At 39.9% G+C, this 20,556-nt stretch overlaps 2 protein-coding genes across 5 annotated transcripts in view; both read left to right on the forward strand.

Moving 5' to 3' along the window:
* The window catches only part of dgki (diacylglycerol kinase, iota), a 97,784-nt gene extending 89,487 nt beyond the window's left edge, over positions 1-8,297 (forward strand). For all 4 annotated transcript variants that reach the window (XM_039601023.1, XM_031746330.2, XM_039601024.1 and 1 more), the window contains 5 exons: positions 572-609; positions 2,064-2,184; positions 2,886-2,922; positions 3,189-3,288; positions 4,106-8,297. In XM_039601023.1, the coding sequence (XP_039456957.1) occupies positions 572-609; positions 2,064-2,184; positions 2,886-2,922; positions 3,189-3,288; positions 4,106-4,204 (395 nt within the window). In that variant the 3' untranslated portion in view covers positions 4,205-8,297. The remainder of the gene's footprint in view (positions 1-571; positions 610-2,063; positions 2,185-2,885; positions 2,923-3,188; positions 3,289-4,105) is intronic.
* A 5,323-nt stretch (positions 8,298-13,620) lies between these two features.
* On the forward strand, positions 13,621-20,535 carry LOC116325459 (apoptosis facilitator Bcl-2-like protein 14). The gene is made up of 7 exons (XM_031746356.2): positions 13,621-13,759; positions 15,852-16,290; positions 17,541-17,666; positions 18,653-18,714; positions 19,027-19,188; positions 19,971-20,084; positions 20,174-20,535. Exons 2-7 carry the CDS (start codon positions 15,861-15,863, stop codon positions 20,207-20,209), a joined length of 930 nt encoding a protein of 309 aa, XP_031602216.1. The 5' UTR covers positions 13,621-13,759; positions 15,852-15,860; the 3' UTR covers positions 20,210-20,535.
* Positions 20,536-20,556: the final 21 nt, after the last annotated feature.

Consider the following 20,556-nt stretch of genomic DNA (forward strand, 5'->3'; position numbering starts at 1 on the left):
TCATCCATATTCCCGGGACTCTCCAGTCCTCCCAGAGAACCGGTCGTTCCTCGTGCTTCCAGTTCTGCTGCTTTTTTTCTACTTGTGCTGATTTACCATTTTAGAAGTGCCTTGCTTGGACCGAAATTTATTGCTTTTAACAAGTTTATTTAATTATTTTCCTAAAAGCAGCTCCGACTGTCAGTCTCTAATTATGAAATCCTCATCCATAAATGCTCCAGACACACATTAAGTGCTAGAGGTTTAGTTTCTCTGAGGTTAATGCTGTCATTAAGTGTTTCTAGATCAGCTATTCAGAGCAGTGTGATGCCTCGAGACAAGAGGAATATTTCTCCCGTGTGGAAAAAACACCTCAGCCTTCACCTTTGTAAGAAGGTGGAGCAAAGTTAAAATAGAGCCCTCAGAAACACTCAGGCTGATGCTTCCTTCAAACCATAGGTCACCTTGATTATCTGTTACTGAGAAAAAGATCCCTGTATTGTTTTTCTGCTGTAAACAGCGTTTGAGCACAGAGACAGACAGCTGCAGAAAAGAGGAAGAAAATGACTCCTTTGTGTTTGTGTGTTCACAGCTCTGCTGACAGCTGCAAGTTCTGGGGACCTCTCCACGGTAATTCACATCCACTCTGTCACGGCCTGAGGATGACCTGTTACTAGCCTGTGTGTTAGCCACTGCAGAATCAGTTTGGGTAGTTTATGTTGCAGAACATTAAAATTCCCTTTGTCCAGCTGATAAAGATCAACAGAGACTCAGCAGTTCCTTAAATCACAAAACGGTTAAATTATGTGTCATTCTGAACACCACAGGATCCTTTTTTATTTAAGGGCACGCTGTGACTCATACTACAGACATTCTTACAAAGTTCCCTGTCAGCAATGACAGTAACACCTTAATTTCTAAAGGGAGGAATTCCCACTTTTTCTTATTTCTGTCATGTGTACATGTGACGGTTTTTCCCTCTCTTGGTTCTGTAACAGACCAGACATCTTCATGGGGCAACGAAACTTGACTCAAAGTGGGAGGAGCTAAAACAGGTCGTTCCAGACAGAGAATGAGCTAAGGGAATGTTCCAATAAAAACAAAAACAAAAAACAAAAAACAAAAACTCTGGTAGTGTCAAAGAATCGAAGTATGCAGCTAGAAATGAGCAGAGTCAGGAAAATCTCTACAAGTAAAAAAACAAAAAACAGATTATTGATGTTTGGAAGATCACAAGAAAATGCTTTAAACTTGTTGTGGCCTGGCTCATAGTCCAGTACAGAAATGGACGGGGCACTGTAGCAGATGGTTAATGAGAGGACTTATTCTGATAAATTAAAGGAATCTAAGGAAAGGAAACTAAAAGCAATAGCAGTGGCGAACCCAGATGTATGGGTGTATTTTGGCCCTTTATGTCACCAAAAACAGAGGGGAAGAGTTCTGCATTTGCGTGGACCAAGAAACTAAGTATTTTTTGTTTTGCAGCATCAAATCTGTGTCTTTATCTCCTGTTTAGTGCCCTGTTGTTGCTTGCGTGTCATGTCTCCTGTGGTAAAAATGTGGGATGTTGCCCAGATAAACAAAACTAAGAGAAAGACATGCGGTCCACCGGGATAGGAGCGAGACAGTTGTGTCTACACCGAGAAGACGTCCTCTCAAGGAAGCAAGTTTAAAAATGATCCTTAGGCACTTTGTCACAAAAACCCCACTTAATTTGTTCCCATTTCTCTTGAAGAATACCAAAGATAACATCTTGGTAATCACCTTGTTGTTCTTTGACAAACAACAACAAGGTGATTACCAAAGAGCTGTTACCTTGGCATATCTAAGCGTATGTGCGGTGTCCTTAAAAAAATAAACCCAGGAAATTTGGAAGGTGCAGGATGAAAAAAGAATTGCAATCTAGAAAGATAACTGAAATAACATATATAAATAGATTTTCAATGCTTTTATCAAGAAAAAATAGATTAGATTTAGATTTTTCTGTCAAGAAAGATTTGCTCTTTCCTTGTATTTTCCTGTTTTTAAGAATCGTGGTTGATGTTGAAAATGTTGAAATCGTGTCTTCCTGTCGGCCTCTGCAGCTCTTACAGTGTGTGGATCGAGGCGTCAGTTTGTTGGTCCGAGACTCTGGGGGTTGTTCAGCATTGCATTTAGCTGCTCAGAGCGGACACGCAGACCTGGTCCGCTACATACTGCAACAAGGTGAGAAAGTGCATGTTAAATAAATATCTGTGTTACTGTAAATGAACGTCTCCAACAGCCTCCTGGATCTACTTTCAGTCAGAGTCACAAAACGAAAGACTCAGGTTGTTTAGGGTTAAAATCCCACAGCTGTGTACAACTCAGTGTCACAACAGCAGTTCTGAATATTCACAATATCTGCTGTTCAAACTGACACGTTTTGGTATTTCATGAAAAATCTTGTCTTTCTTTGAATTTAATCGCAGCAATATGTCTCCAACAAGTTGGGAAGAGGGCAAAAAAAAGCTGAAAAAGAAACAAGTGGAGGAACATCAACAATGTGATGATTGGGTATAAAAAGAGCATCTCAGAGAGTAATGAGGTGCAGATTGGTGAACCTGTGCATGTAGAATGCACGTAGAAATTGTGGAACAATTTGAAAAACATGTTCCGGAATGTAAAATTACAAAGATGTCGAATATCGCATCATCTACAGTACAAAATATCATCAGAAGATTGAAGAAATCTGGAGAAATCTCTGTGAGCAAAGGCCAAAAATAAATACTGGATGTGAACATGGTCCAGAAACACCGAGACAAAGTGGAAGACTGCTCTGAGGGGAGGAAAACATGGACTAAAGAGGATTTGGACATTCTGGCTTGTTTAACAGCGTTTGTACATTCAGATCACTGCTCACGCTTCCTCTGTTTCTCCCTCCTCAGGCTCCAAGGTTCTTCTGGATTTAACAGACACAGAGAGGTACTTTCTGTTTCGTTTTCTCTGAAGGAAGGTTTGTCATTCATGTGTATTTTTTATTTGTTTAAAATTCACACGTAGTGATTGTGTGAGAACCTGAGTGCAGACAACTCAATCCTGTAGTGTAGTGTGTGGTTTCCTAACCACAAACTATAGCACAGTCTGACCACAGTGACGTTACTGCTTTATCTATGATCTTTAGCTTTATCTATGAGTTGTATCTGATCACCAGAGTGCGTGTGTGTGTGTTTGTCTGTGTCTGTGTCTAGAGGTGACACTGCATTGCACAAAGCAGCATCAGGGAAGCAGCACGCAGTGTGTCGACTACTGGTCGAGGCCGGAGCGTCACTAGAGAAGACCAACTTCCAGGTAAACAGATGTTTAAACAGCTGCACATATGATTCCCGTAAGTCCCGATGAATCGAACCAGCAGCCGTCACACAAATGATTTACACTGAAAGGTTTTGTGGCTTCCAGGGCGTGTCACTCTCACTATGAAAAACGAATCAGCCAGCAGCTGATACCAAAAGCTTAAAGAACAGGAAATATGGCAATAAAAAACAGGCTTTACCAAACAGATCAGTGCATCAGCATCTTTGTTCTGAGGGGAACCTTGTGATTGTCATTTATATTTCCAGGCAAAGCAGAGGTAAGTCAGTCGATACTGGATACAATAAAAGAGGCAAAGTTCCCCAGGGCAGATGTGACCTGGAAACATGTTTAAAGATTAAAAGCTTCTTTAGTTTCTCACATTCACTGACTTTCTTTTTATATTTTAGAGCCTTTAAGGGACATTTTACGCTACAGTTATTTACCTTAAAAAATCCTTACAAGCAAAAACTTGTTGCAGGATTACTAAAAATGACTTTCGTCAGACTGGGTTAACAGTAAAAGGTGGAAAGTCATCTTCTCAGAACCTTGGAAAGACGTGTTGTAAACATTGTAAACATGCGTCCTCCCCAGTCACATTTCAGTAAATCGATGCCATGGTTCCATTTAAAGACGGTGATTTATTCTTTAGGCCAGATTAGCCCTCCATTATGCTAACTAGATTAGAAATCTCGCTGTGGGACACCTTGCCCCCTTACCTTCCATTTTTAATCCATCCCTCGGATCCATTCTGCCACTTTTGTACGTTCCTTTTGGATGGGAGGCACGCTCCATTCTAATCGTCTCTTTCCTTCAGGGGAAGACGCCGGCAGAACAAGCCGATGGAGATGCTGAGCTCACCGCCTACCTGAGCTCATCGTCCGCGAGCCACGAAGACCTGGAGACGGCCGTGTGATCGCAAACACGCTCGCGCACTCTGTGTCGCTCTGGACTCTGCTCGCGCTCGACGTGGAGAGGAAAACGTTTGGATTCGACTCTTCGGGCGGAGAAGTTGGGAGACGAGCCAGAGGAGATGAACTGCTTCAGCTCGCAGCAGCACTGCAGAGGAGATTTTACTGGTCTACTATTTATTTGTATTTATTTATTCATATTCTATTTATTGGTTGTGCCGATTGAGTGAGTGACTGATCGTAGGACTATCAGGATGCAAGTGCAATTGGACCAGCCGTCACACGTCGTGAGTTCACCTGTTTCTCATTTTATAAGGGATTCATGCATATTTTACTCCCTGAGACTTCTGCAGTGGTTTAAAGTGTATAAAGTGTCATTTCAGCGCTTGTAGGAACAGTAAAAGTTTTTGTTTGTCCCTTAAAACATGTGCCAAAGACATTGCACTAACGTAATGTCACATCTCATCTAAAATTTCAGTCATTTTCCCATCATCTGTCACATGGTTTGATTTCCACACCTTCACGAAACTTTCTTACGCCTGTGTCATTAAATATGCAACACTAGCGTGTGCAATCACGTGCTGCCCCCTAAGTCACACATCACAAAATAAAACTAACATATCCTCCCCGGGTGCGCTCGTCCTGAAGTGCTTGTAATGTTTTCCACTTTCGGCTTCTGGCGAGTCCCGACTCGACGCCACTTTATATCCTATCAGAGTCGTTGCTCCGCTTGTCAGATGATTCAAAAATCATCTCCACAGAGCTTTCTGACTCCTTCAAGCAGCCGATTACTTCCCGGAACACTTAGTGGACTAAATGTGTCACATTTTCTACAGTAAAAACCATGATTCAGAGCCACGTGTACAGATGAGTTTTTAAAAGGTTTTTTAAAATGAGGCTCTGCCCTTGCCCACTTTTAACATTTATTTTCATTTTATGTCTGCTTCACTGGATCATTTCTCCAACGTCTTGGCATGTGTTGGAGTCTGAGAGGTTCACAAAGAGATCTTTAAACTAAAGCTGCGATTGAGTTATTCACTTGTTTAAAAATTTATTGTGGCAAACATGATGGAGGGACTTTATTTTCCCCACAGCAGCCACACACAAAAAATTACACAGGCTGATATTAGACAAGTGTAAATGTATTTCTGCTGATATTCTCACCCAAAATTTCCAGTGTTTGTTTAACTTCACCATCTGCAAACATTTCTAAAAAATGTCCAAAAGTGTTGTTTATTGAAAGGCTTCTGATGCACAAACTTCAAATAAGCAGCAGACTGTTTTCGCTCCAAGTCCTCGTCCTGCAAATCTCTCAGCTACGAGGGGAAAATCCCCACTCACGCTCCCATGGGTGCAACGAGAGCGGTCACCCAGTGAAATATAACCCCTCGCTGATCTTTAGCCGATCAGTCAGTGATTTCTCATAGAAGCTACAAGTATTTAGCTCTACTTGCACTGTCAGTAATCCACAACAATTCAAAACACGTAGGCAGTTTGACATCAGACAAAAAGATCAAACCTGTGAAAGCTTGCAACTTTTCACCTAGTTTTCTCACAAACTTCTTTTAACTACAGCTTTCTCTCCGAGTACAAACAACACACAGAACAAGTGACCGAGTGGGATCATTTATGACTCCAGTCATATCTTTTTTTTTTTTAGCATTATAAGCTTTGATTTTACTGGAAATGACCATTTCTAATCACTACACTATAGAAAGGCATGTACGTTATATGGACCAAACATAAGCTGCTCAGCCATGCAGCTGAAAGACTCTGTTATATTGGGACATTATACACATAAAAGAAACATTATGGCTAAGATGAACACAAATAGAGCCACAACAAGAAAATCATAACATCATGAGTGACCCCACCCGGTTGTTTGAGTAGCTAAAACCTCTTGTAGATACCAAAAAGCAGCATTTTTTGGCTCTTTCTGGGATCCCAGAGAGTACAAAAATAACGGAATAATCACAACGTGTTTCAGCAACGATAAGCTCATTAACTGATGGAAAATTAATCACATTTGTGTCATAGAAATGCCTAAAATGTGCCGATCTCTGTCACATTTGTGGATATGTGCTTGTTTTCTTTGTCATATTTCTAATATTTTGCTTGTCTTGGTGAGATAAAGGTGATAAAGGTTTTGCTCTGGGAGCTGTTTTGTGAAATTTCTTAGCCAAAACAAAAAAAAAAAGAACTCATATTTCAGAACAACACAGGACTCCGACTCTTTTTGTGGACAAAATTAGTGCTGAACCATCAAACCAGTGACCGGACCAAGTGATAGTGAGAGGGGACCAGTATTAGCCCAGTATGGAGGGAATAAAACTAACCCAAGATTCCCAACGTTCGCGTTTGAAAGCATTTTTGGACGATAGACCAGAGTCTGTTTAAAAAATGGGAGATTTAAAGTATTTTCATTGCAATGTTTCTTTCAAACTAAGATTTTAACTTTTCACAGTTGGATAGTGTGTATCTGGTACTCCTGATGTGTGCGTGGGTGTGTGTACGTGCATGTGTGTGTGTCTGTGTGTCTGTGTGTGTTTGCAGCATTTGTCTAAGAATAAATTAAAATCTGAGCCATATTCAATGCAATATGAATAGATTATGTCTTTTTGTTTTTGCATTTTTATGTTACTCATTTACATTACATTAATGTTTGTAACACGTTCGAGCATTTAGCACCGAGGAGTACTGCACGTGCGGTTTTACTTCAGTGCTGGTTGGGAAAATGATTCTTGTTTCGTTTGTTCTTTTCTTTTGAGCGCACATATGTCAGTGGATTGAAACGACCCTGTGAACTCTGCTGTAACCTTTGCTGGTATTTGCAGGACAAGATGCTCTCCCAAATATTTAAGGGGACATTGTAAAGAGTCATGATCAGCCATCGTAAAAGTCTGGCTCCCAAAGTCCCCGCTTACGTTTGGCTTTTCTCCCTTTCCCTCAAAATTCAAACTATTAGTCGCCAAGTTGTGTCCTCAGGTTTCCGGTACATCACAGATTGGCTCTGGAGTCCCTTCAGTGTCTTAGACAGCAGATATCCTAATATGGTTATCTCAGGCACATGCCTCTGACTGTGACCTCCCCCACCACCTGCTGTTCAAACATTACATTTCTTTTTTTACTGCTGTACTGAAGCAAGTCCACTTCTGAGCTCAGACACACCGACCAGTGAACTAAAGAGAGAAGAATGAGTAAATATGTACTGACGGGGTGTTGGTGCTTCGCAAGCACAACTATTCCTGTGCAGAGACAATCCCGCAGAGGCACCTATTTGTGAAATATATGTAAAATTTAAGAGCGGTAAAAACATTTGCAGCTGAGTCTATTTTCACTGCACAATTACCAACCAATCAGATCGATCAGATCTCTCTGCTCTGTTTTACCAAGGGTTAAAATGTAAGATGAGTAAAGACTCTTTTATTCTAGAGCTTTATTGTTTAAACGCTTCGAATGTTCTTGGAATTTCTTGACTGAATCCACACTTTAAACGTTCAGAGCCGATGTCTCGCTCTCTTTCTCTGCAGAGGTTTCTTGTTGCAGGATGGCTTCCACAAGCCAGATATCAAACTCAACACTTCCTCTGAATTTCAGCAGATTACGTAACGGACAAAATGTGTACAATAAAACCACGAACTGATCATTTCCAGGAAGTGACTGTGCTCATGTAAGCTATGTTCGTTATGAGCAGCACGCACACACACAAACACACACACACATACACAGGCTTATTATCACTCTTTCTATTGAGTAGAAACATGACTTTGAATTAAACTGTGTCTATCATCAGCGTTGGTTATGCATGTCCTTTATTTTCTTACCTCCCTGGGATTATGTTCTGGTAATGGCATAAAAAAAATGGCATTATTGATGTTTTAACTGTTCAATTGTTATAATTTTAAATGATTTATACTCAAGTTTCTTCTAAGGCTGGGCACGTGGTTTTGTTTTGTTATGTTTTAGTTTTGTTTTTTTGCTTTTGTATTTTATTTTTCTGCTACTGATGATGATGATGATGATGATGATGATGATGGGATTACTTGAAGTTTGTTGTTTTTATTTTGTTATTTGGTAAAAGAAGATGTGACGCTGTTGTCTTGGTGTCTGACCTCATTTCCTGTTTAAACGGTTGCCGGGGAAATCCCCTCAACACCAGCTGTTACTTGTCGAAACTAGCTGCTGTTTTAAGGAAGACGTGTTTTTGCAAAGTCATGCTGACAAGTGCAGAAATTTGAAAACAAACAGTAGATGCAAAGAGGTCACATGTGGCTCCTCAGTTCAACAATATATCACAAAAGCAAAAGCAGCACATATATGTAACTCTGTATGTGTTAGCAACACTGTCTTGATTATAACAGCTCAAAAAGGCTGAAATATGCTGATGTTTGCTAAATGTACACAAAATGTACAACTCTCACACCCAAAACTGGAAAAATAGAGTTTTTAATGGAATTTTTATCTAATCATATCTACTCTCAGCCTCATGGTGGCAGTGAATAGAAAAGTCATGGAGGTGCTTTAATCTCTGACGTAACTACTCTAATGTCATGACCATAAAAGCTATAAAAAGTCTAATCTCCAGCTGATCCGAGATCTGCTGTAATGTCCCGTAAGTAATAATTATAAATAAAATTTATTATTATCATTATTAAGAGGCTTTCAAGACACCCAATGACACTGTACAATAGATTAAAACACATAATAGAACAATGACACAATGAAGAACAATAAAACAAAAGCACAAGATAAAATTAACAAACAGTGGGTTCACAGTGATTGTCCACTCCCACTTTGTCCACTGATCGTCCTCAGGGTGGACCTGGGCTCCTTATCATCGTGTCACAAAGGGCAGAATTAAATACCAGTGTTTGTGGGATTCAGACTGGTGGAAGGTGATGGGAAGTTGGAAGCAGGAATGATCTTCACCTGGTGTGTAATTTACTGGCAGGGTAAAATGGTAAATGGACTGATTCCTATAGCGCTTTCCTACTCTCCTGCAGTACTCAAAGCGCTCTATACAACATGCCGCATTCACCCATACACACCCATTCACACAAGCACTGTTATCTATACTTTGAGTGCTTTCTAACTATCATTCATACTCTGATGGATGCATCGGAGAGCAAATCAGGGTTAGTATCATGCCCAAGGATATTTGGCATGCAAACTGGGGGGGCCCAGGGATCGAACCACCAACCTTCCGATCAGTAGCTGACCTGCTCTTCCTCCTCAGCTACAGCCACCCCAATCTGGTTCACCAGATAAACCAGGCAGATGGTGGTTTCGAGGGTAAAACAAAATTATTAAGGAAACAAACTCGGCTAGGCCCGAGCTCTCTGAACTCTCTGGAAGGAGTGTCTATCCCCACTCGTACATCTTAAGCTCCTCCTACAAAATCAAACCGTGCATGCTGGTTCTCACGGAATCATTCACAACTGTCTGCTGACAACATTCTCCCCTCTGTTTTCCATCCATCTGATATCCTGCAAAACTCTACTGTAAACAGTCAAACAAATCCCTGTTTGATGGTCTGCTCTTCTTTCGCCTGCTTCCTCCAACCCTCTTCGTGGCCTTCACTACATCCAGGAATCTTCTCTAAGGTCTTCCTCTTTTTCTCCTACCTGGCAGTTGCACCTTCATCCACAATCCCTCCTCTGCACCATCCCAGCCTTACTTCTCTAACGTTCTGTCCAACCTTATGCCTTACTGGTGTGTTAATCTCCAATCCTTTTCCTCCTGGACTTTCTTAATAAAAATCTTCAGCTCTTTCATGCAGCAGAATGATAACAACTGTGCAACCTAAAGTTATGGTTGCACAGTTATGGAATGAGCCAATTTACAGTTTTCCATTAAGGCTCGCTCCGCCCCTTTTCCACCTCTTGACTCCTCAATCAAGGGACTGGAGCAGCTGCAACTAAAGTAACTCAGAAAACAAAGATTAAATCTTACATAACAGTGTAAACTAAAATGTGCGCACTTATTTTAGAATGCAGTGTTATGTGAATTAATTCTAAACCAAAAACCAGTTATTTACTATCCTGTAAATTAAACTTTATATTTAAAGAAAGACATATGTGAATGCAGTGTTGTGTGTAAGCCTCTACACTGATATTACCACTGTGTGGCTGTAACTGCAGCCATCACACACATTCATAACCCAGATGCTGCGGGTTGAATTGGGGATTCAACAAGCAGCCACTTGAAGAAATTCTGCCCCGCCTCTCTTTACTGTTTAATATCTGAGTCATAAACTCGTTATAAAACATCAGGAAATAAACCAGTGGGCATTTTTAAGTGTTGTTTGCGCCTAAAGGCGACATGAACCTTCACCCATATGACAGATTAATAAAGAAGAAAGAAAACCGATGACACATAGATGAGACATTCCACATGTAGATACCCCTGAGTCACACCTGGGAACGAATGTGGAGAACTCCTCTGAGCAGAAAACTGTTACTGGGTATTTTCTGATTAGTTTAAGGCCTTCTTTTAAGAACTGAGATTGATTTGATTGATTAAACTTTAAAAACCTCCAGATTTGGTTGCATATTGTGAAATACTTCCTCTTTTTAATATAACACAAATCACAATGAACATCAGCCAGAGCCAGCTCACGATCATGTAGACTTCCTTTCTTCAACGTGAAATGCTCCTGCAGAAATCAATTCTTTTACTTCCCTACATCAAGAATCCATCCAAATTCCACGGATCCCGGTCTGTCATAGCGAGACAGACATGCCCACAGTGAGCACAGAGTCACCCACTGACCCAACACAGATTTCTTTGTCTTCCTTGTGTTGTTTTAATTGCTTTTATGGGCCTAAGATGACGTAAACATGATTTGGTAACTGAAAGGAAAGTTAGATGATTATGAAGAATCCTGTAGACACTTCAAACTGTCCAAGAGTCTTAAGCGATTACTCATTTTTCAGGCTTTATTCATCACAGAGGGATTTTTTTTTCTTCATATGGTGTACAATGACCACACCCCACTTGCTTTGTCCTCTACTAACAAACTTTGTAAAGGACAAACTACATGCCATGATAAGATATGCCAAGTTATCAGATACAACTAACCAATGTTTGTTTGGTAAGCGGTCTGTTATCTGTCTCATCTGTCTGTGTTTGAATGTCTCAGTGTCATTGGTTTTACAAAGGAGATTAATCTGAAGTCAGTGAGGCACATAAAGTCAAAAAAAAAAAAAAAAATGAAAGAAGCCCTCTGTGCGCAAAGAAAAACTTTTAAAGATCATCTGGCGAGCTCAGCAGCACTTTGAAAAAATGAGAAGCAAATCTGGATCCTTGGAAACAAAAACAGAAAGTACTGTTGGGACACCTGCTGTCTAACAGAGGAGTGTGACACACAAAAACTTGGAAATTGGAAACAAGCGTGAAATTCCTTATAAATTATTCCTTCTAAACAAAACCAGGGCTTCTTGGCAACATTATACTCAGTAGCACAAGCTCTCCTTGCAGTGATGTGCAGGAGCTTGGGGACTTTTTCCTGCCTTACCTGCTGATTGTGGAGGTTGATGACTGTCTGATAAGGGCATGCCTAAGGAGCTCCTGGAATGTGGACACGGCTACTTTTAGTCTGAGCTTTCATTTCTGCTCAGACCAATGTTTCTACACCAGTGGTTCTTAACCTGGGTTCGATCGAACCCTAGGGGTTCGGCAAAGCCTCCGCCGTGACATGCACGGCTCATTTTGTGCACCAGTAAAAAAACATATCTATGTCTTGAATTTGAAAAAAAAAAAAATCATATTTTATTTTTCACTAAAGAGGGGTTCAGTGAATGCGCACATGAAACTGGTGGGGTTCGGTACCTCCAACAAGGTTAAGAACCACTGTTCACGTTTATGTTGCAGCAGTTAAGCAAGCATGAAGGCAGGTTTAGAGTTTAGCGGGCTAACCTGATGCTGTAATAACAGGATGTTTTTTTTTAAAATGTCAGCAAGAACAAGAAAACTTCCAGTTTATGATTCCAAACATTGGATAGAAAATTATGGACGCTTGTTTCTTCCACTGATTGTACATCAAATTTCAGGTTAAATATCTCAAAATTTTAACTCAGTATTTCAAAATTGGGGTTAGGTGTTAGGGGTTAGTGTTGCTCTGAGACTAACCTGAAATGCTGGGAAAATAAACTTGACATGTTGTGCTATGTGAATGTGTATGTGAAGTTTATGGGAATTTAAAACAGTTCAACTTTTGTTCATTTTTTTCTGCCTAATTAAAAGGTGTAATACTAGCAATACCCCAGTGCACTAGCATCTGTGCACTGAGGTCCCACCATGGATCCAGGCCCAGGGAGGGATTGTATCTGCAGAAATAAAGTCAAGGCCAGTGCCTCCCCGGCCGCCGCCCCTGGCCTGTGTGTTTGACTATTTTCATTTTTAATCGTTATTATAAGCTTCTGAAAATCTTCCCCTGACAAAGACCCTCCATATTATAACACCTACTGAAATCATCTAGTCAGTATTCGTCCATTTTAATTTTTTTGTTCTAAACTAACAAAAACGAAACTTTCTTTCTATCGGAAACTAAACTGCAAGCTCTGGAAACGGACTGAAATCAACTTAACTGAAAACAAAAACGTGGAATTACCCACGATTCAATTTGGGTTTTTTGCGAAAAACAACAGCAAGTTTAGGTGGAATGATTAAGCGATTAATCACGGAGGATAGTTGTTGTTGTGAAATGCACACTGACATTTTACCACATCTTACATTATTAAAAGATGAAAGCGATGCAAGTGTACAAACTGAGCATGCGTAGAAGATTAGGGGTTTTATTTTATCGTGCATTAAATACGGTTTTTGTTCATTAAATGTACGATAACAGAAAAATGTGCAGATGATCTGTTAAAAAAAAGAGTGCTCAGGAATGTGATCACCCACTTTTATCCAGAAATCTAGAAGATGCGCTTTGCAGTTTCTGGCAAAGTGATTTATAGATACGGTGTTCAGAACAACGGACATGAAAAACATTTTCAAGAGAAACTTGGCCGAGAGGACAGCAGAAAGCTCAACAAATACAAGATAACACAGGCAGCTTCGAACACAGGGTAGCTGAGTCATAAGAATACCTGCGAAGCACGTCATTATATTTATTCCATATAATTGTTTACCTTTGACAAACTGTGCTGACAACTGCCTGTTTGCAGAAATCACCGTTTTCTGACGTTTACAGACCACCTCTGTCTGTGCGACAGAAAATCAGGTAAGAATATACCCTTACCACATGCATTTAAAAATGTTTACTTGTGTATTTTTTTAATGTAATTACTTGTAATCGAAAATTACCCCACCACGCTGGAAAATAAATTAATTCCCCCTCCAAAAAAGGTCTTACGAGATATGTAATCCCAAAAAAAGTTTGTTCGGTTCATCTCGTTTTAGCGTTTTCAGCGTCTACGTCATAGCACGTCAGCACGTGACACAGTTGATAAAAACCTCGGTAAGACACTGACCGGCACTTAGTTCATTCAGTGACTATACAAGTTGGTGTGTCAAGTGTTTTTCCTTCGTTTAGCGTCTGTTTGACCGCTTGGACCGTAAGTATATCTGTCTTTGTGTATTCTAGGAGTACTTGAAGTATTTAAAAGTGCTTCCGTGTAGCTGACAGGTCGTTTTAACTCGCATAAAGTTTAACTTTCTAACTCTTCTTCTTCTTTTTTATCGTGTTGTTAAACTCAGGGGCAGTCTCGGTTGGGTTGTTGTTTTCTTACATTTACAGCCACTTCAGCTCAGTCAAACAATGGCGACTCGAGTTTACAGCTACTTTTACACAACTTCACTGGATAAAGTTTCAAAGTCGAAAGAGTACAATAAAGTTTTTTTTTTCATGGCTAACGTAGAGTAGGTAGCTAGGTCGTCTTTACACGGATTTAAGAGCGGCTTTGACCCAAAGAAACGCGTCACATCACGGTTAGTTGTGGCTTCAGGAGGTCCCGGTGTGTTTCATTGAGTTTGGTGAAACTATCAGCTGTCTGCCGAGACATGCCTCGACAAAGTCCTGAAGTCAAGAGGAGGAGCCACACAACAACACTTTAACATTAAACTGGCTTTAATTACAGTAATATTAAAACCAGGAAATGTTCACAGTTCGGACATGAGGATTTAACAGGTACCAGTTAGACTACAGCTAAACACGTCAGGGTGATTTATCCAATAAAGTGTGTTCTCATTTTAAATTTTAAACCTTTTTAATTGTATATTTTTGTAATCAGATGTATTTTTTAAATATTTAACTTAAACTAAAAACTAAACTATGAGTTAAGGCGTTTTTAGCAACTAAAGTAGAAATACATTTTTTTTTAAATTTATTTGTTAGGTCAGGGTTCAGTTTGGTGAAATTGCTCAGGACGAGCTGCCGGATGACGCTTAGGCGTGTATTATTTATTTATTTCAGAGTGCGGATGACGACTGAGTCACCTGTCTTTACAAAGTGAAACCAGGTGTTTGTCTATTTTAAATCTAAACATCTTAAAATCTTCCCCTGGAAAAGACGCTTCATGATATAATACTTACTGAAACAGTCGAGTCAGAATTCGTCTATTTAAATATATTTTCTAAACTAACAAAACGAAACTGAAACGAACTTTTCTTATCCAAAACGAAACTCGAAGCTCTGGAGACTGACTCAAATCAGCTAAGTTAAAAACAAAAACTGGAAATAGGCGAGATTAAAACTTTTTAGACTACAGCAACCTTAGTTGGAGAGATTAATCACTGAGGATGTAAATTTGATCACATCTGACATTTTAAAATATGAAATTGATGCAAGTGAACAAAGAAAGTATGATTAAAGGGTTCGGGGTTGATTTTAAAATATAGTTTTGTTCATTAAATAATGGAAGTAACAGAAAAATGAACAGATTTCAGTTTAACCTGTGTTACACAGTCATTACCTTAAATATTAAAGACACATCATGTGCCAGGAAACACTGAGCATACTTATTAATTATACAGCTGGCAGGTTGTGCAAAATAATATGAACAAGCAGAGTCATGCATTTGTCACAAATAACATGATATATGCTTAAAGGAGGTATTTTTCTTGCTCAAAATGGGATGTGATTTCTCAGGAAAGCATCATTGTCTTGCTAATAGTTGAGACAATAAGTCTTTGTTGCCTCACTTAAAGGAAACCAGTGCATTTTGTTTTATTTCTGCCTTTAGTCAGTAAAACCATGCTTAGAGAAAATAGTTCAGATATCTCTTTATGTATTTGGGTAATTTTGACAGGAAACCCCCACTTCCATGAAGAAAAGTACCACTCACATGATGGCTTTAAACATGCTGCTGTGCCCTGCTGACGCTTTTATGATCTCATGTCGTCAAACATATAATACAATTATATATATATATATATGTATGTATGTATGTATGTATATATATATATATATATATATATATATATATATATATATATATATATATATATATATATATATATTTTTTTTTTTTTTTTTTTTTTTTTTTTTTTTGATACATTTTATTATATAATACATTTTTCCTTTCAGTTACAATTCCACTGACTACTGAAGCGATATAATACCTCATTGTCAATGTTGTAATCTCTCTGAAAAGCCGAATTCTCGATGCTCGGGGTCTCAGTTTGACTCTTTTTCTTTTTTTGTAACAGCAAGCCAAGATGACAAACGGACACATCGAAATCTACGACCCCATTCCCCACCCTGATGGCCGCTCCACTGGTACATACCACGAGCCCGAGTCTACCCCAGACGTGGCAAACATGGAGGAAACAGTGGAGTTCAGAGTCCTAGTGGCCTACATGGCCTGCCCGTCGAGGAGACGACCAAACACACAGAGGAGCCCAGTCACACAAAGCGGTGGGGATGACGCAGATGGACATGTCAAAACTCCACTAAAGACACCAACACAGACTGAAAACAAGGTCACAGAGAAGAAAAACAGAAAGAAGAAGAGGAGATTGAAACGCATGTTGAACATTTTCAGCTGCACCAGGCCTCAGACAAAGGATGAAGAAGACGAGGAGGAGCAGCAGCAGAAACCGATGGAGCCTGGTGATGAAGTTGCATTCAGATGTTTCCATGCTACAGGTGGGAAGCATAAAGGTGTAGCCTTAGAAAACACAACAATTAACCTTACTGATTAATTCACACCATAGTTTTGTTTATAAAATGTTAGTTCACTGTCATAAAATGCAAATAAAATCATTCACGGTTAAACTGATGCCTGAAATACACTAGAAGACTGACATCTGGCACCGTTTCACCGATAAAGACTCCAGGTTACACGTTTTAGTATTAAATCAGCAGAGAGGGGAAAAACTCGAGGTAATCTTAAACATGTTGGATTTTTATTGAAACAGTAAGGCAGGAAAAGTACCAGCTCCGACTCGAACTTAATCATTGACAACTTTATCAACACTGTCATAATTTTTATTGTAGGGAGGGGCATTGACATTGGTGTAAGGTTCACGGGTAAATCTGACAACGTTATAAGTTTTTATGGACACTGGAGGAAAGTTTTTGTGCTGCAGGAGCGCTGTAGAGGCGGGTAAAATGAAGAAGATGCTCTTGTTTTGTTTAACAATGGGTAAAAGTCAATACCGGTTCCAAGATGTCACACTAAGAGTCCTAAACTCTCAAAAAGTGTTCTTTTATAAGTGCGAGAGAACAAAAACACCAGCAAATATTTATGTTTGCAGAATTTTTTGTCTTAAAAAATGGGTCTCGACTGTCAACAGCATGCCATAAAAATATTACAAAGGTAATTTTGTGGACCTCAGCCCTTTTTATTTCTTTTTAGTGCGACGGGTAAATAACCTGCTGGTTTCACACTTAAACTGGTTTGAGTCCAGTTTGAATTCTGCAAAGTCAGCTGACCTGAACACAGGTTTTAGTTTCTCATAAACGCTCATCATTACAGATAAGACCAGCTCGAGGTTCTCAAACTGTAAAGGCATGGACCAGAAAGTGAAACTATGCTGAAACAAAGTGCTGCCTGATACGTTAATGCTCTCCTTTATTTCAATTCAACTTGCTTTTTTTGTTTTTGATAGACAGATTCTTCTGCCGGAGCCAAAACGTTAGAAGAAGCTTATGAAGTAATTTTAACATGTTCCCTAAAAGGTTTTGAGCTTCTTGGTAAAATCACCGGGATATGCCAGAAAACTTTTGAGGCCCACTGGGCTGAATCACTCACTTAACCATAAGACTTGTTGGTTTTTTGCGTTTTTCCTGTTTCACAACTCTCGGCCATATATTTTACCTGACCGATCACCCACTGCTCGCTGTGACGCCGTCCTTTTAGGGTCTGATTTAACGTGTTTGTTCCGTTTTTCTAGATGAGCCTGAAAAGAAGGACGAGGAGGACGAGGACGAGAAGGCGAGAGAGGTAGCGAGCAGACTTATGGAGCTTGCTGATGAAATCCAATTAATTCCTCCAGAAATAGAGTCGGATTCCCCAGACGGTGAGTTTCTTCTTTTAATTTCTTTTGTACCTCTTAAAAGGAGGGACACAGACGACACAACATTTGAGGCGGCGCCTGTTAAAGAGCCAATAGAAACATGGTATGCAGCCTTAGGAAAAGAAAGTTAAATTCTTCTGTGAACTCGGTCAAGATGGGCAGCGTTAACCCAGCAGGTTCTCTGGTAACAGAACAAAAAGGAGTTCCTGGAGGAAACAAAGCAAGCACAGGGGGAACATGCAGAACAAAACAAAAGGGCCCCGTCTGGATTCAGATGGCTGACTACTGGGTCACTTTATGCATCTAGGGCAGATCAAATGTTCCCTAAATAATGCATGTGTAATGTTTGCACTTCACATTGTAGTTTGCCCAGTTTAGCTGAAGTTAAGTCAATATTTGGGTAATTGGAACACTTTAAGATAGTTGGCGTTTTAATAAGGCGTCCATTTCCACCTTAATTTGGTTGAAAAGTCAAATCTGAAGAGTGTTTTCTAGCTTGTAGAAACTGAAATTTGATAGTTTACCCACTGAGAACAATTGGTTCTAAATGACTGCTGTAGTAGTTTAGTTTATTACGATCCCCAACAGCAGCAGATTCTCCAGGTTCAGTAAAAAAAAAAGTGCCCACCAGTAATACCCCTTCACGTTTTCATAGCCGAGACTCCACCAAACAAAGGGCTAGTTTTACACGACAGCCATTTATAGTAGGGATTAGCGCTGATGAGCCACTGCAAAGTTCTGGGTCTGAATCTGGTCATCATCTCAGGAGATGCAGCGGTGTCAAGGAGTAAGATTGTCTTTTCACTTTCAACCAAGTTCTTAGATCTCTTTTCAGTGACAGCTCCTTACGTTTTTTTAACCTAGACTCAGCGTTGTTTACACGCCCCACATGTTTTTTTTTATAGATAAAAGTGTGCACCTTTAATCCCTTAAATGCTGGCTGTCTTGTGTTGTTGCTGCTGATAATTGGGTTTTCTGTTCCTTTTTAGATGAGGTGGAGAAGATAATTGGTCTGCTGCTGAGAGAAACTGGAGACAAATATGATGACAAGGTACAAAAACAACTTTGATCTAGTGTGAAAAACAACAGAATATCTTTCTTTAGGAAGTAGTTTACCACCAGTTTGTGTCACGTGATCGCGCTTCTGCTGAGTGGTTTTGGTTTTTGACGCATGCTCACGTGCAGGTCACAGATATTTCCACTATTTGTGAACATATAATTAAAAAAAAATATATGTTCACATTCCTCCAAATCAGAAACGTCATTATTATTTGTTGTTGTTTTTTTCCATCTTTAGTGACTGAACTATATTTGTTTTTTTGTTCTTTTTTTTTAATCTGTGTTTGTGTGTGTGCCTTGTCAGGTGCTGAAAGATGCCAACATAGCAGCAGAGCTCTTCTGGAATTATGAATTCTTTAGGAGGTTAATAAACACCTTCCTGACACGAGTGGGCCTCAGGACCCCCTCGCCCAGCTCTCCAGGGCCACAGGCATCACAAAAAACCCAGATGGCTGTGATGTGTGAGGTGAGAGCGGCTTAAGCTATCAGTGAAACTATGAATCTGAATGAGACGAACGCTGAAGGAGTTACCAGAGTAGGAAACTCTAAGGGGCCATTACGCTTTCCATGTCGCTAGTGTGACGAGGCGGCTGGCCATGCACGTCTTGATTTGGCCGCCGCAGCTGGGTTAAAGACGCAAGTGTATGATCCCGTCAGTTTTTACTGCCATTTTTAGTGACATTGCAGTACAAAGGCTCAAAATGCAGATATACAGAGGGAGATGTTGGAACTGTTCGAAGACTTCTCCTATATCAGCACTTACGTGGAGTTATTGTCTCCACAGCAGCTTCCTGTGCCTTAATGGCAGGTATAAATAAGAGTCACTGTGTGGCGGCCATTCTGCTGCCTTAAAGCAGCTTGGGTGAGCTGCAGGAGCTGTGGTCAGGTAGCACAAATTGCTGTAGTTGCAATAACAATCACACATCATGTATTGGTCTCCTTGACTACGAACAAGTGATATCAGTCCTGAAAAAGCAAGAGGTCAGTCCCTAGTTAGCAGCAAGTAAACCTAGGAGCAAGAAGACTGTCTGCCCATAAATCAGATTCTCTCCAGGATAAAAACAGTTTTAAAAAACAAAACAAAAAAACAAACAAACTTGAAATGAGTCACAGTGTATACTCAGGCAGGTGTGGCAGTGTCAGGGACACCTGTTTGCTGAATTTTGGGAGTCATCTGCAGGTCTGCTGACTCATTTTCACATGACTGTCTTGGCTAACCTCTGAAGATATGTTTTTCTCGTGTTTCAGGTCACCACTCGTCTGTCAGCTGTGGAAACGTTGCCCACAAACCGCCTGCTGAACTATGGAGCTCGATACATGCAGGATTACTTTTCATCCTGGGTGCAGGAACAAGGAGGATATGTACGTTTGAAACAAAAGCTTTCTTAATTAAACCATTAGCTTGACCTGTTGAAGATTTGAAAACACTCAAGTATCTGCTTATTTTGCAGGATGCAGCGTTTGATGAGACCGAGGAAGTCGACTGAGAGCAGAAGGGACGTGGTTTACAAGCTCCACAGCTCCCCCTGTTGGCCAAAACCTGCACGGATGTAGCTTCAGTAGCTGCTGACATTACAATGAACTCTAACAGCACATCAGGACATCTTCGAACTGTACAGTGAATAAAAATGAGTTTACAGACTGCAAACCATCAGAGCCAATTTCTCACAGATCATGTAATAGTTTTTATATTTAAGTTTCAGTGAGATTTAAATAAGAAATTTCTTGTTTTTTGCATGTCTTATATTGTTTTTGTAGAAATGCATTACATTTTTTTTTTTTTTTTTGTGATCTGGAGAACCAGCACATTGAATTAAAAAAAAAAAAAAAAAAA

Source organism: Oreochromis aureus, linkage group 17 (assembly GCF_013358895.1).
Source record: "Oreochromis aureus strain Israel breed Guangdong linkage group 17, ZZ_aureus, whole genome shotgun sequence".
NCBI classification, from domain to species: Eukaryota; Metazoa; Chordata; class Actinopteri; order Cichliformes; family Cichlidae; genus Oreochromis; species Oreochromis aureus.

Excerpts from the sequence above, each read along its gene's own strand:
- LOC116325459 (XM_031746356.2), top strand. The coding sequence starts at position 15,861 with ATGACAAACGGACACATCGAAATCTACGACCCCATTCCCCACCCTGAT. Across the intron at positions 16,291-17,540 it reads CAGATGTTTCCATGCTACAG|ATGAGCCTGAAAAGAAGGAC; the intron begins GTGGGAAGCATA and ends CCGTTTTTCTAG. Across the intron at positions 20,085-20,173 it reads TGCAGGAACAAGGAGGATAT|GATGCAGCGTTTGATGAGAC; the intron begins GTACGTTTGAAA and ends CTTATTTTGCAG.